Source organism: Pseudophryne corroboree, chromosome 1 (genome assembly GCF_028390025.1).
Source record: "Pseudophryne corroboree isolate aPseCor3 chromosome 1, aPseCor3.hap2, whole genome shotgun sequence".
Taxonomy (NCBI): domain Eukaryota; kingdom Metazoa; phylum Chordata; class Amphibia; order Anura; family Myobatrachidae; genus Pseudophryne; species Pseudophryne corroboree.
The window spans coordinates 311,193,835-311,207,680 of NC_086444.1; the positions used below are offsets into that span (position 1 = coordinate 311,193,835).

General features: G+C 48.2%; 1 protein-coding gene and 1 long non-coding RNA gene across 4 annotated transcripts in view; one reads left to right on the plus strand and one right to left on the minus strand.

Annotated features, from left to right (window-relative positions):
* The window catches only part of TMED2 (transmembrane p24 trafficking protein 2), a 30,877-nt gene extending 28,234 nt beyond the window's left edge, over positions 1–2,643 (minus strand). The window contains exons 1-2 of one of the 2 annotated variants that reach the window (XM_063964494.1): positions 2,352–2,643; positions 338–530 (exon numbers count right to left, since the gene is read on the minus strand). In XM_063964494.1, coding sequence (XP_063820564.1) covers positions 338–530; positions 2,352–2,531 — 373 coding nt within the window. In that variant the 5' untranslated portion in view covers positions 2,532–2,643. The remainder of the gene's footprint in view (positions 1–337; positions 531–2,351) is intronic. The other variant, XM_063964495.1, reaches the window with a different exon arrangement.
* Positions 2,644–2,770: 127 nt separating this feature from the next.
* LOC135067240 (uncharacterized) overlaps positions 2,771–13,846 on the plus strand; it is a 31,801-nt gene continuing 20,725 nt past the window's right edge. Inside the window, exons 1-2 of one of the 2 annotated variants that reach the window (XR_010253471.1) lie at positions 2,771–3,485; positions 7,056–7,308. This is a non-coding gene — a long non-coding RNA (uncharacterized LOC135067240). The remainder of the gene's footprint in view (positions 3,486–7,055; positions 7,309–13,846) is intronic. The other variant, XR_010253465.1, reaches the window with a different exon arrangement.

Below are 13,846 nucleotides of genomic sequence, written 5' to 3' on the forward strand. Positions count from 1 at the left end.
GTAGATAAAGCTGACAATGGAAAGTGCCACAAATATTCAATCTAAAGCCCAGCATGCTTTACACTGAACGTTAGTGCCACTTTAAATTCTCGTCTTAAAGCCGCCACTTTGTAAATATAGCCCTATGTGGTTAAGTAGATCTGGATGCAAGTTATTAAAAAAAAAAAAAAAAAAAAAGGCATTTAGTAGAACAGTTTGTCTATTAAAAGTAGGCAATTTGCATAATAAGATGCAGACTGTGTATATTACATAACATGCATATTTTCAGAATGTAAAGTAATACGGTCAAAATATATTACAAAACAGTCTATAATGGATTTCAGTAACACATTCCCACCTTCTGTTTCCATGTCCTGGCCTTTTGGGGCTTCTCCTATATCAACAGTGAACATCACTATCTTTGGTGTCATTGTTGACATTCTGTTACTGAAACAAAATTTGTAAGTTCCATCCATATGAGCAGCGAAGGTATACTTTCCACTGGACTCTCTGTCTCCTTTATATATGCCTTTATTGTCAGGACCAGTAATCTGAAATAGAAAAGGAAGTTTGTTTTCTGAAATAATAGTCCAAAATTCATTAGTATTTTATATACGGATGTTAGCTTCAGATCTGACAAAAGCATTTACAATTAAGGGATATTATGTACATTAGCACCCTGAAAGAGCTCCTTACAAAGATAAACCTGTCAAAAATAAAAATATGGAAAAAAATATATCTACATTTGAGGAGGTAGAGAGAACCAAGAAATCTCATTGGGGCGATTCAACTGTTTTTTTTGCTCCAGATCTACTATCTAACGTGACGGGAGATCGGGGTGAGGAGTGGGCTGTGATATTCAAAAATATTTTTTTTTATCATGCCCTAGAGTACAAAGTTTAGCAATACAACGGGGTCTATACATAAGCAATGAAAAGAGTGAGGTAGTGATGCATTGGAAAAGTTGTACATGGTAACAATCAGCATTGGGTACTTGCGTACTTTACAAACCCATTACCTTATTATATAGAACTCTCAGTAACCAAAAACAGGAAAAAACTCTTCTAAAATCATTTCGCAAGGCTCATGATTATTTAGGCTAGTCCTCCACATAATTTTTTTTTTGTGTTTTCTTCTAAAAATTACCGCGAATGACCCCAATTAGTGCACTGTATCCCCTCGCTTCGCTTGCCATGCTTTGGGTACGGTGCCTTGCTGCGCTCGGCACAGGTTACTATTCCCAATCGTGGATCATAAAGTATTGAAAAGTTTAAAAAATGAAAGAAAAAAAAAAAAGAGTGAAAAACTCATGTCTCTGCAATGAGTCCGTAAAGTACACAAGTACCCAGCATTGAAGTAACATTTATCAAGTGCATTTTATAACATTGTACGTAGTTGATTGGTTGACAACTTCTCCACTCTTTCCTCTGCTTCATGAATTAAATGGCTTAACCTACAGGTTCTCAAACTCGGTCCTCAGGACCCCACACAGTGCATGTTTTGCAGGTCTCCTCACAGAATCGCAAGTGAAATAATTTGCTCCACCTGTGGACCTTTTAAAATGTGTCAGGGAGTAATTAATACACCTGTGCATCTGCTGGGTTACCTGCAAAACATGCACTGTGTGGGGTCCTGAGGACCAAGTTTGAGAACCCCTGGCTTAACCCAACTAAAGATCTGGGCGCTATGCAAACACTGCTGTTTGGGTGCCCAAACAACAGACATCACAGATTTCAGCTTGCCACCTGCAAGCTGAATTGGCAACACCTGTTAGCACACGAAAGGAGCAACAATTACTCCGTCAGACTCATTATCAGCAATTCATGGTACATTTTTCTTGTTATTTTTAAGCTATCTTGATATTTGGCATAGTACACCTTTAAAGAATTAAGATAACCTAGACAAATATTGTTACTACACATACAATGTATCTACATAGCACACTTGGAAAAAACGAATTTATTTTAAATACTACCAAAGGCGCTTTCTGGGCCGCTGTGCGGCAGTGAGGAACTGGAAAACGCTCCACATTTTCAACATACCTAACAATACTAGTATAAATAACAAAAGTCCCTTTTATTTCATTATTTTACTCATGTACAACACAAACGCTTAACTGATGCTAGCTAAGGGAAACCATAAGCAATGCGTATTTATAAACAGAAAAATGCAGCAGCTTGCTCAATTATATGAAGGGATGAATGCTGCTGTTTAGGAGAATAAATGCATGTTACACACAATGACAGACTGACAGCTGGGCGCTCTGACAGCACAGCTGAGAGAGGCTCCAGCATCGCGGCGACCTCTGATCACCCCCAAATTTGTCTGAGTGCCGGCACATAGGCTGCACCACGTCAGGGCTGCCGTCTCACCTCCACATCGATGTCCAGGAACCCCCCTTCCGCCACCTCGAAGATCAGGCCCATCTTGGTGCCGGACGTCACATGCTCGAAGTAGCATTCTTCTGCATGAGCGTCGATGCTCACGAAGTAACCCGAGGCCGTGGCGGAGAAGAAGGCGACCAGGGCAACGAGCTCCGATATCGTAAACATGGCGAGGAACGGATGGGGACGGGCGAGCACAGGCCGGGGAGCTTTGTGCCGAGTCTGGGCCTCACTCCGAAAGAGGCGTCACCTCTCCAAGCAGCCGGGGAGCGAGCAGCTAGTGCCACGTAACGGTTGTACGGCGGCCGGCCTGGGACATGGTCACATCCGGGTAATCCAAGCCCAATGCAGAGCTGGCAGCACAAGGATAGGCTGCTACGTGAGGCTGCAAGGGAAACAGCAGAGGCCATTTTGTTTAATGGCAAGGGTCATTTATAGAGTGGTAAAACCGCTCCCTATCTACAACACTGTCTGGGTTTCTAAAAGGTAGCAAACGTAATTATTTCTTCCTCTTATGCCACACTGGATGAAATTTTCACATGCTTGGCATTATTTTAAATAATTTACTTGCTGCCGGTGGACCAGAATATGCTACAACATGTAGGCGAGGGCAGGATGGCCATCAGTGTGTCTACCATCGATTGTTACCATCGATTAAGTGATATGGTTAGTGTTCATCGATGGTTACAAAATATGCAATGGATGACCATATATGGTTTCACCAATGGTCATCACTGCATACTTGCCTACCTTCCTGGAATGGTTGGGAGGCTCCCGAACATCCGGTGGCCCTCCCGGCAAGGTAGGCAAGTCTCCCGCTTTCCCTGGTTGCCCCCTGCATCCCCCCTCGGCCGACAACAGCAGAGAACAAGTGGGTGGTCCGAGGGTATACGATGACGCGACTCGCGCTGAATTGCATCATTGTAGCTCCGCTACCCGCTCTATAGTGCCTGTTTACTGGTACTGTATAGCGGGGGCGGGACCACGATGATGCGTTCGTGATGCCATGCCCCTGAACTGCCCACCTTCCATGTCGGCCACCCCCAAGACAGCCCACCCCACTGCCAGCCACGCCCCCATTAGCCTACCCCGTTGCCTCCTCTCTGAGGAGGGTGCAGTAAGGTAGGCAAACATGCATCACTGTTATTTGACTGACTGGCCTGTGGCCCTATCAGTATCTGGGGATGGGGCTTCGCAGGTGTCTGGGGCACAGTTATGGTCTATGTCGCCGGCGGCACCTTGTTTAAAAAAATAATAATAATTTGGTTATGCACTACCATCGATGGAGAGAAACCGTCTGGTTCTCCCCCATTGATAACAAAAGCATTTTACATTGGCCATAAGCTATCGATGATTATCCCTCTGCAAGGCTGAAAGCTTCAGCCTGAGGGATCAATGGCCATCCCTAGGCGAAGCTGAAGTTAGCTTCTTTATGCAGCAACTTCTTATTCAGAACTTTATATTAAAACAATTAAATCAAGATGGATCACTACGTTAACTTTGTACAAACAGAAAATCATGTCCCTTACACAAATTTCAATTGTATTTTACCTGGCTACACAAAGTATTGGACGTGAAATAGGGTGGCAAAGTGGGCACAGGTACTCATTTTTTAAATAAGTAGCTGTAGTTTAGCAAGGGTTAAATAATATTGCACCACAGATTTGACACTTGCAACCAACAGAGGGTGGTCACTGCAGATACAAGTCAATTATATTTTGCCTGGTCCAACAAGGTTTTTGGGCATGACATAGGGTGGCAAAATCTTGTTGTATTGGAGTGACCACCCTCTGTTGGTTGCAAGTGGCCCAGTGGTTAACAGAAGCTTTTCAGCCCAGTTTTTTGGGAGTGCTGAAGCCAGTGGCTGGGTCTATTTACTAAGCCTATTGATTGTCTACCTAGATATTGTAGATCTGTCACCCGGATACCACAGGCTACTGTATATCTCGATTGCTACCAAGGCAGTCATAGCCCAACTTTGGCATTTCCCCTTCTTCATCTGATATAAAGAACAAGAAGAGAAGGTGCATAAAAACCTAGGACAGGAAACATTAGGGTGTGAATATTCCACTTTGGCCTCTACGCAAATAATTTATGTTTGTATGCAATTGCGACTTTTTCTACGAAACTGCTAATGTTAGCAAGTGAAGCTGCTGCGCTGAAATGAAAAGAGACGCTCACCGAAGCAATTGCAAACTAATTCGTAATTGATTAGAAATTCGCAGCCTATACGTAAAAACAAGGAGCATAGGGGGTCATTCCGGCGCGATCGCATGCTGCTCTTCGCAGCCGCGCGATCGGGTCAGAGCACATTGCGCAGGCGCTGCCGGGCAGCGACGCCGCTAACGAAGAAAGCGGTCAAAAAGATTGACAGGAGGAAGGCGGAACCAGGCGTCAACTCACCGTTTTCTGGGCGTGAAGATCCAAACGCAGGCGTGTCGAGGCGTTTGGAGGGCGAATATCTGACGTCAATTCCGGGACCTGCAATGCTGGATTGATCGCACAGGGTAAGTAACTCTTACCCCGGTCTTGTTCTACACAAAACTTTTTTTGCATAGCAGGGCTGCACAAGCGATCGCAGCCTTGCTATGCAAAAAACCACTCCTCCATAGGCGGCGTCTACCTGATCGCACGGGCAGCAAAAAATTGCTGCGTGCGATCAGGTCAGAATGACCCCCATAGGAGCTAAGGGTTGGTTTATGGCTATCCAGACTGGCACAGCAGCATTGGCACAGGCGCCATGTTTTCTCTACATCCATAAGGGATATTGGGGAATCTAGTACAGTGGGGTATAGACGGGGTCCAAAGGAGCCGGTGCACTTTAAATTTCTTCAACTGGGTGTGCTGGCTCCTCCCCTCTATGCCCCCTCCCACATGCAGTTTAGAAAAAAGTGCCCTTAGGAGAGGATGCAAGCTCCAGAGAGTATTCTTCAGTTTCTTTTTAAATCTTTGTTATTTTCGGTATGCTGTTTGGGCAACAGCATACCTGCACCGTGGAAGTTGGGGGGGGGGGGGGGGTGGGCGGTCACCGGCCTTGCGAGGTGTCATAGCCGCTTCCCCGCTGCAGGACTATCGTCCTGAGAGGTTGTTGTACAGCAGGGCACTGCGCCTTTGCGGTCACAATTGCAGCACGCCAGACAACCCTAACGATAGCCTGAAGGTGGTGAGTACAAACCGGGGGCCCCGCTAGGGGGATCCCCTGGTTCATGGTGCGGCAGAACGCGGGCACTGCATACGGGACCCTCCTGGGAGTGACCCGCTATAGCCACCTGTGTACACTGGCAAGCGGTTGTGAAAACAGGTATTTATATTATGTTTTACACCAAAAGGCGACATTTGCCAGTACAAATAAGCGTATAGCTCTGGCGCCATTGCAGGGGGTGGAGCTACCTTAGAGCGGGACCAACGGTTTCTTGGCGCCTTGCTCTGCTTCCAGCAACAGCAGGCACACACAGCTCCTCCAACACTCCAGATACATATAGGGATGTTTGAAAGGGGTAGAGCAGCTATTATTCTTGTAAATAGAGTCCTCATAAGGATACCGGTGTTACACTGAGTCACAGTATAAAGTTACACCCTCCAGTCTCCCTGAGTCTGCTAGGCTTGGTGTGCTGGTCATTTTCTCTGGGTCTCCTATACCCCTTTTACACCGCACAAATAACCCGGTATCGACCCGGCATATTGCCCGGTCGACACAGGTCGGCGTGCGGTGTGAAAGGAGCCTTGCCGAAATCGCGGGTCGCCTGACCCGACAATTCAACCCGGGTATAAAGCAGTGTTATACCCGGGTTGAATACTGGGTCATTGGCTGCGTAAACGGGCTCCCGGGTCGATGCGACCCGGGACCCGTTTACTAGATAGGGAGTGGCGGCGCGGAGATGAGCTCATCTCCCAGCGCCGCCTCCACCTCCACCCCCGTCGCCGGCTCCGCCCCCCCCCCCCCCCCCCCACTGCTATGGCAACCCACCCGGCTTATTGCCGGGTCGGGAAAGTCTGCAGCAGCTGCCAATGCCGGATCTTACCCGGGAAGGACCCGCTTCCAATTCCTGGGTGGGATCCGGCATTGGCAGTGTGAAAGGGGTATGACTCACATACCAATCAAGGGCAGGCTTGCTTGTACAGTGTCTGCTGTTGTGTGTGAGAGTTTGTCTCCTGTGAATATGGTAAACACCATTTATGCACATGCAGTTTCTCTCCCCCCTTTCCCCCCTTCTCATGAACAATGTTGCAAGTCCTCACAGGGGGGGTGCAGCAGCCATGCTGGTTCAACTCCCTGGATGGTGGACATGTTCTCTCAGCCCTCTGCAAATAGTAATAAGACACAGCGACTACAGCAGGCTGTATAGCAGACCTGGCTGCAAGAGGCAGAGGACAGACCCTTCTCCCTAGCTCAGGGCCACATACACGTGGGCTGCCTGCTTACTGTCAGTAACTGATGAAGAGGGACAGAAGGAGGGGGAGGAGATGGACCCTATTATTGAGGATTCATCTCCTGCACAAGGGCTTGAGCCCCTCATCATTGCTCCCAGTAGAAGATGATGCAGTAAAGCAGTCGTTTTTCTCCTCACAGAAAAAGGTTAGCATCACTTTCTAAGGAATTAGATGATATGTTTAAAGTTGACCTGAAAAAATCGTGATAAAAAATTCCAGGTGGCAGGATGCTTCTTAACACTTTCCCATTTTCTTCTGAAGGCAGGAAAAACTGGGAAGATCCCCCGGCTGTTGACGTCTCTGTCTCACGCCTGTCTAAAGAGGTGGTGTTACCATTCCCTGGCTCCTCGGCTTTGAAGGACACTGGGGATAGAAAACTAGAAGACTACACTGAAGTCTATTCCACAGCAGCTGGTATATCACAAAGACCTGTGATAGCGGGTTGCTGGTTGACACATGTCATTCACACCTGGGCGGGCCAGTTCAAGAGGGCCTCGCGGGGGATATGGCTCTGGTGAGTATGGTTACTCTGATCTAACACATTCAGGATACTGCACGCGTCCTCTGCGAATCTATTAAAGAGATAGGCGCTATTAATGTGAGTACTACTGCCATGGCAGTGTCGGCGCACAGAGCTTTATGGCTGCTCCAGTGGATAGCGGACGCAGATTCCAAGCGTATTGTGGTGTCTCTCCCTTTCTCAGGGGAGTGGCTGTTAGGGTCTCCTGCCCTGTGCTGTCACGTCGTCATGGCAACCGGGAGACAAGTGCTAGTGGAGTAACCTGAGCGCAGCTGATACTCCGGTTCGGGTCTTTTGCTGTGCAGTGGTTATAGGCTCTGTGCACGGCAGGGGATCCAGTGCTGGTTTTTGTGCTCACAGTCTGTGAGGTCTGAGTGGGGCGTGGACAGCACCTGCTTTATAAGGCCTCTTTTCAGGGTAAGCAGATGCTGCTGAATCTTTGTTGGTTAGTCAGTTCATGAACGTTAGCCAGTACTGTGTAGCTTTGTATTTGTTTGTTGCTTACTGCAAATAGGCCTGGGAATTTGGTATTACACTCTGCCAATCCAGACCTAGCAGTAAGACTGGAGTCAGTCGTTTAGCTTGCTGGGGTTCTGTTACTACTCTGTGAACTTAGCAAGTTTGCGGCTGTATTCTAAGACTTGCCTGTCTAATCCTGTCTCACTGTGCTAGGTGTCAGGGGTCAGTTTAGTGGCAGTAAGCTAAAACCTGTGCACTGCAAGTGAGAATTTGGATTGTGGAGATTCTCCTTGTGTCTATCATTCCATCTCTGACCAAGGAGTTTACTGCCACACCCGTTGGTAACCCTTTAGGGTTTTGCTGTTGCCCTTAGCAACAGCATTTCGGGTACTCTACGTATTAAAACACAACATCTTGCTTTTTCCATCTTAGCAGTTCTAATACAAGGGAGATACCCAGTTCCTTAGCCTCTGGGCTTCTCTGTTCACTTTGTGTGTATTTTGTTACCCTATCACCTTCTGTGTACGTTATGTCATATCCCCCAGTTTGTCTGTGAGTCCATCTGTTTTGCATAACAGTTCAAACACCAGTACATTCCTGCAGACACTGGAGTGCATAACAGTTCTGACACCAGTACTTTCCTGCTGGCACTGGTGTGCATAACATATTCAGCAGCCTAATACTCCTGTTGAAATTTTGTGGGAATATGGAGCATACCCCTCAATATACGTTGCAACAGGTGGTCGATCAGGTGCAGGTCCTGACTCGACAATTTAATGATTTGTCCATTAAAATGCACACCTCCCAGGCTGCTGGCGGAGCTCCCGCAGCAGCAGCACCTGCAGGGGTTAAGGAGCCGAAAGTAAATCTCCCGGATCGTTTTTCTGGAGATCGCTCGCAGTTCTTTTGTTTCAAGGAGAGCTGCAAGCTATACTTCCGGCTTAGGCCTCAGTCTTCTGGGTCGGAGATTCAGCGGGTGGGCATAGTGATTTCCTTGCTACAAGGAGACCCACATGTCTGGGCATATGGGTTGCAGCCTGACTGTCCGTCGCTTAAAAGTGTTGATGCTTTTTTTACGGCACTGGGCATGTTGTATGATGACCCTGACAAGACGGCCTCAGCCGAGGCTCAGATTTCGATCCTTAAGCAAGGGCGCAGGCCAGTTGAGGTTTACTGTACGGAGTTTCGGAGGTTGGCCCATGATACCCAGTGGAATGACCCAGCCCTGAGACACCAGTACCGAAGAGGTCTTTCTAACCAGATAAAGGACCAACTGGTACAATATCCCTTGCCTGATAGCTTGGATCAGCTCATGCAGTTATCCATCCGGGTGGATAGACGGCTGAGAGAGCGTAGGCTTGAAAGGGAGACTGAGATTTCCTTCCTTCCCAAGGGAACCTCAGACTCTGAGGAATTTTCTGAGGAGCCTATGCAGATTGGGGCTACCCGCCTCTCCTCGCGTGAGAAGACGCGGAGGAGACAGCAGGGGTTGTGTTTGTACTGTGGGAATAAAGGTCATGTGGTAGTATCATGCCCAGAAAAGCCGGAAAACTTCAGGGCCTGAGGGTGATGGGAAATATCCTGTCAGGCCAGAAGTCAGAATTTCCCAAGAAGACTTTTATCATTCCGGTGACCTTGAAGATCCTCGGTCAAACTGTCAAGACTGAGGCCTTTGTGGACAGTGGGGCCGACGGGGTTTTTATGGACCGCCAATTCGCCCTGAAACACTCTGTTCCCTTAGTACCCTTGGCATCGGAAATTGAGATTTGTGGGTTAAACGGGGAACCATTATCCCAAGGTAAAATTACCTCTTGCACTAGCCAGATTTCTTTGTTTATTGGAGCCACACACTCTGAAAAATTGTCCTTTTATGTGACTGTCTGTACTTTTGCCCCATTGGTGTTGGGGTTACCCTGGTTAAGGGCCCACAATCCTCAATTTGACTGGGTCTCTGGGGAGATTCTTAGTTGGGGTACTGATTGTTTCAGGAGTTGCTTGAGCCTTCCAGTCAGGCTCTCGCAGCTAAGTTTGCCAGGATTGCCAGGGTGTTATGCAGATTTTGCGGACGTGTTCTCCAAAAAAGTTGCAGAGGTACTACCTCCCCATCGCCCCTATGACTGTGCCATTGATTTGTTGCCAAATGCTAAGCTTCCCAAGAGCAGGTTGTACTCCCTGTCACGTCCTGAGACTCAGGCTATGGCAGAGTACATTCAGGAGAACTTGGCTAAGGGATTTATCAGACCTTCACAGTCTCCAGTTGGGTCGGGGTTCTTCTTCGTGGGTAAAAAGGACGGTTCGTTGCGACCCTGCATCGACTTCAGGGAATTGAACCGTATCACGATTAAAAACTCATACCCACTGCCTCTCATTTCGGTCTTGTTTGACCAGCTTCGTACTGCCACCATTTTTTCTAAGATTGACCTACGCGGTGCGTACAATCTAATCCGAATAAGAGAGGGGGATGAATGGAAGACTGCCTTTAATACCCACTCAGGGCATTATGAATATTTGGTGATGCCTTTTGGGCTCTGTAATGCCCCGGCAGTCTTCCAGGATTTCATGAATGATGTGCTCAGGGAATATTTGGATAGATTCTTAGTTGTATACTTAGATGACATCCTAATCTTCTCCCATTCCCTGGAGGAACATCGGAAGCATGTACGCTTAGTCCTCCAGAAACTCAGAGACCACCGGCTTGGGGCAAAGCTGGAGAAGTGCGAATTTGAAGTTCAGCAAATCGCATTTCTAGGATATATTATCTCCCCAGAAGGTTTCCAAATGGAGGGTTCCAAGGTACAGGCAGTCCTGGATTGGGTGCAGCCCACTAGTTTGAAGGCGCTTCAGCGTTTCCTGGGCTTTGCGAATTTTTATAGACGATTTATCGCTGGATTTTCGTCTATAGTGGCGCCCTTGGTGGCACTCACTAAGAAAGGGGCGGATGTTGCTCACTGGTCTTGTGAGGCTAAAGCGGCTTTTGCCCGTCTCAAAAGGGCATTTGTTTCGGCCAAGGTGCTGCGACACCCAGATCCAGAGCGTCCTTTTGTGGTGGAGGTGGATGCCTCTGAGATGGGTATTGGGGCAGTGCTTTCTCAGATGGGAGTGTCTGATAATCGCCTTCATCCCTGTGCTTACTTTTCCCGTAAATTTTCGCCTGCCGAGATGAATTATGACGTGGGTAACCGGGAATTGTTGGCTATTAAGGATGCACTCGAGGAGTGGAGACACTGGCTTGAGGGGGCTAAGTTTGTGGTCTCAATTCTCACTGACCATAAGAATCTGGCATATTTAGAGTCAGCGAAGCGTCTCAATGCCAGGCAGGCACGATGGGCTTTGTTTTTTGCTCGCTTTAATTTTTTGATAACATATCGCCCTGGGTCAAAAAACATCAAGGCTGATGCGCTCTCGCGGAGTTTTGCTCCAATCCAGGAGACCACCGAGGAGCCGTTGCCCATTGTTTCCCCATCATGTATTAAAGTGGGCATTACCCAGGACCTCTTATCATTAGTCCTTAGAGCACAGGAGCAGGCTCCTCCAGACCTTCCGGTAGGTCTTTTGTTTGTGCCTCCTAGGTTAAGACAGCGAGTGTTCCTGGAATTCCATGCCAAGAAGTCGGCAGGTCACCCGGGTATTGCCAGAACTCGGGAGTTGCTATCTAGGGCGGTGTGGTGGCCCTCGGTGGCTAAGGATGTGGATCAGTGGGTTCGGGCATGTGACATCTGTGCCCGAAATAAGACTCCTAGAGGGGTTCCTGTTGGCCCATTACATCCACTCTCTATCCCATCTAAGCCATGGACCCACATTTCAATGGATTTTGTGGTGGACTTGCCCAAATCCTCGGGGATGACAGCCATCTGGGTTGTCGTTGACAGGTTTTCGAAGATGGCGCACTTCGTTCCACTGGTTGGGCTGCCATCAGCCAGACGCCTGTCTGAATTATTTATGCTGCATGTTGTGCGTCTCCACGGGTTGCCACTTGATGTGGTCTCTGACCGCGGATCCCAGTTTGTGGCCAAATTCTGGAGGGCATTTTGTTCCGATCTCCAGATTTCTGTCAGCTTGTCGTCAGGCTACCATCCGCAGTCTAATGGGCAGACTGAAAGGGTGAACCAGTCCTTGGAGCAGTTCCTCAGGTGTTATGTCTCCAAGTGTCAGACTGACTGGGTTGCTCATCTGTCCATGGCGGAGTTTGCCTATAACAACGCGGCTCACTCTGCTACAGGGATCTCTCCCTTCCTTTGTGTGTATGGGCATCATCCTAAGGCCAATTCTTTTGACCCCGTGGACTCCACGCCTGGTGGTTCCTCTGTGGTTTCGGTCCTTAGAGGTATTTGGCGGAAAGTGAAGAAAGCCCTTGTGTCTGTGTCATTAGTGACCAAAAGGGTTTTTGATAAGCGGAAAAGACCCTGCAGCTTCAAATTAGGAGACTTCGTCTGGTTGTCTACCAAGAATTTGAAGTTGAGACAGCCATCTCATAAGTTAGGGCCCCGGTTCATCGGCCCTTATAAGATCACCAGGGTTATCAATCCGGTGGCATTTCAGTTAGATCTGCCCCGTTCTTTGGGTATCAATAAAACATTTCATTGTTCCCTTTTAAAACGGGCGATTAGTAATCCTTCTACCAGTGGAAGACCTTCCCCTCTTCTGATACGTGGCCAGAGGGAGTTTGTTGTTGAAAGGATTCTTGACTCCAAGGTGGTTCGGGGTCGGCTGTCATTTTTGGTGCACTGGAAGGGGTATGGCCCGGAGGAGCGGTCGTGGGTGCGCAGTTGTGATCTTCATGCCCCCAGACTGATACGCTCTTTCTTCTCGCAGTTCCCCGATAAACCCGGTGGTAGGGGTTCTTTGACCCCTCGTCAGAGGGGGGGTACTGTTAGGGTCTCCTGCCCTGTGCTGCCACGTCGTCATGGCAACCGGGAGACAAGTGCTAGTGGAGTAACCTGAGCGCAGCTGATACTCCGGTTCGGGTCTTTTGCTGTGCAGTGGTTATAGGCTCTGTGCACGGCAGGGGATCCGGTGCTGGTTTTTGTGCTCACAGTCTGTGAGGTCTGAGTGGGGCGTGGACAGCACCTGCTTTATAAGGCCTCTTTTCAGGGTAAGCAGATGCTGCTGAATCTTTGTTGGTTAGTCAGTTCATGAACGTTAGCCAGTACTGTGTAGCTTTGTATTTGTTTGTTGCTTACTGCAAATAGGCCTGGGAATTTGGTATTACACTCTGCCAATCCAGACCTAGCAGTAAGACTGGAGTCAGTCGTTTAGCTTGCTGGAGTTCTGTTACTACTCTGTGAACTTAGCAAGTTTGCGGCTGTATTCTAAGACTTGCCTGTCTAATCCTGTCTCACTGTGCTAGGTGTCAGGGGTCAGTTTAGTGGCAGTAAGCTAAAACCTGTGCACTGCAAGTGAGAATTTGGATTGTGGAGATTCTCCTTGTGTCTATCATTCCATCTCTGACCAAGGAGTTTACTGCCACACCCGTTGGTAACCCTTTAGGGTTTTGCTGTTGCCCTTAGCAACAGCATTTCGGGTACTCTACGTATTAAAACACAACATCTTGCTTTTTCCATCTTAGCAGTTCTAATACAAGGGAGATACCCAGTTCCTTAGCCTCTGGGCTTCTCTGTTCACTTTGTGTGTATTTTGTTACCCTATCACCTTCTGTGTACGTTATGTCATATCCCCCAGTTTGTCTGTGAGTCCATCTGTTTTGCATAACAGTTCAAACACCAGTACATTCCTGCAGACACTGGAGTGCATAACAGTTCTGACACCAGTACTTTCCTGCTGGCACTGGTGTGCATAACAGTGGCTTTTTGGGGGTTGAGTTGGTTTTGTGGATTTCCAAAGCTACTGCGGGGAATTCCACGTTTCTCCCCTCTTGGCCCCACCGGCTAGGCGTTCCTACCCGGGGCCATCTACTCAGTTCTTTCGGACCGCTATGTTTCAATCTTGAACAAGAGGCGCCTCAAACGCTGCATGAGGCACCAGAGGTAAGGCAAAAAAGCCAGCAGCTGCAGGTTACCAGGAACAAAGCACCAGTTCAGCTTCCACTAAGGCCTCAGCATGACCGTGCCCGCCC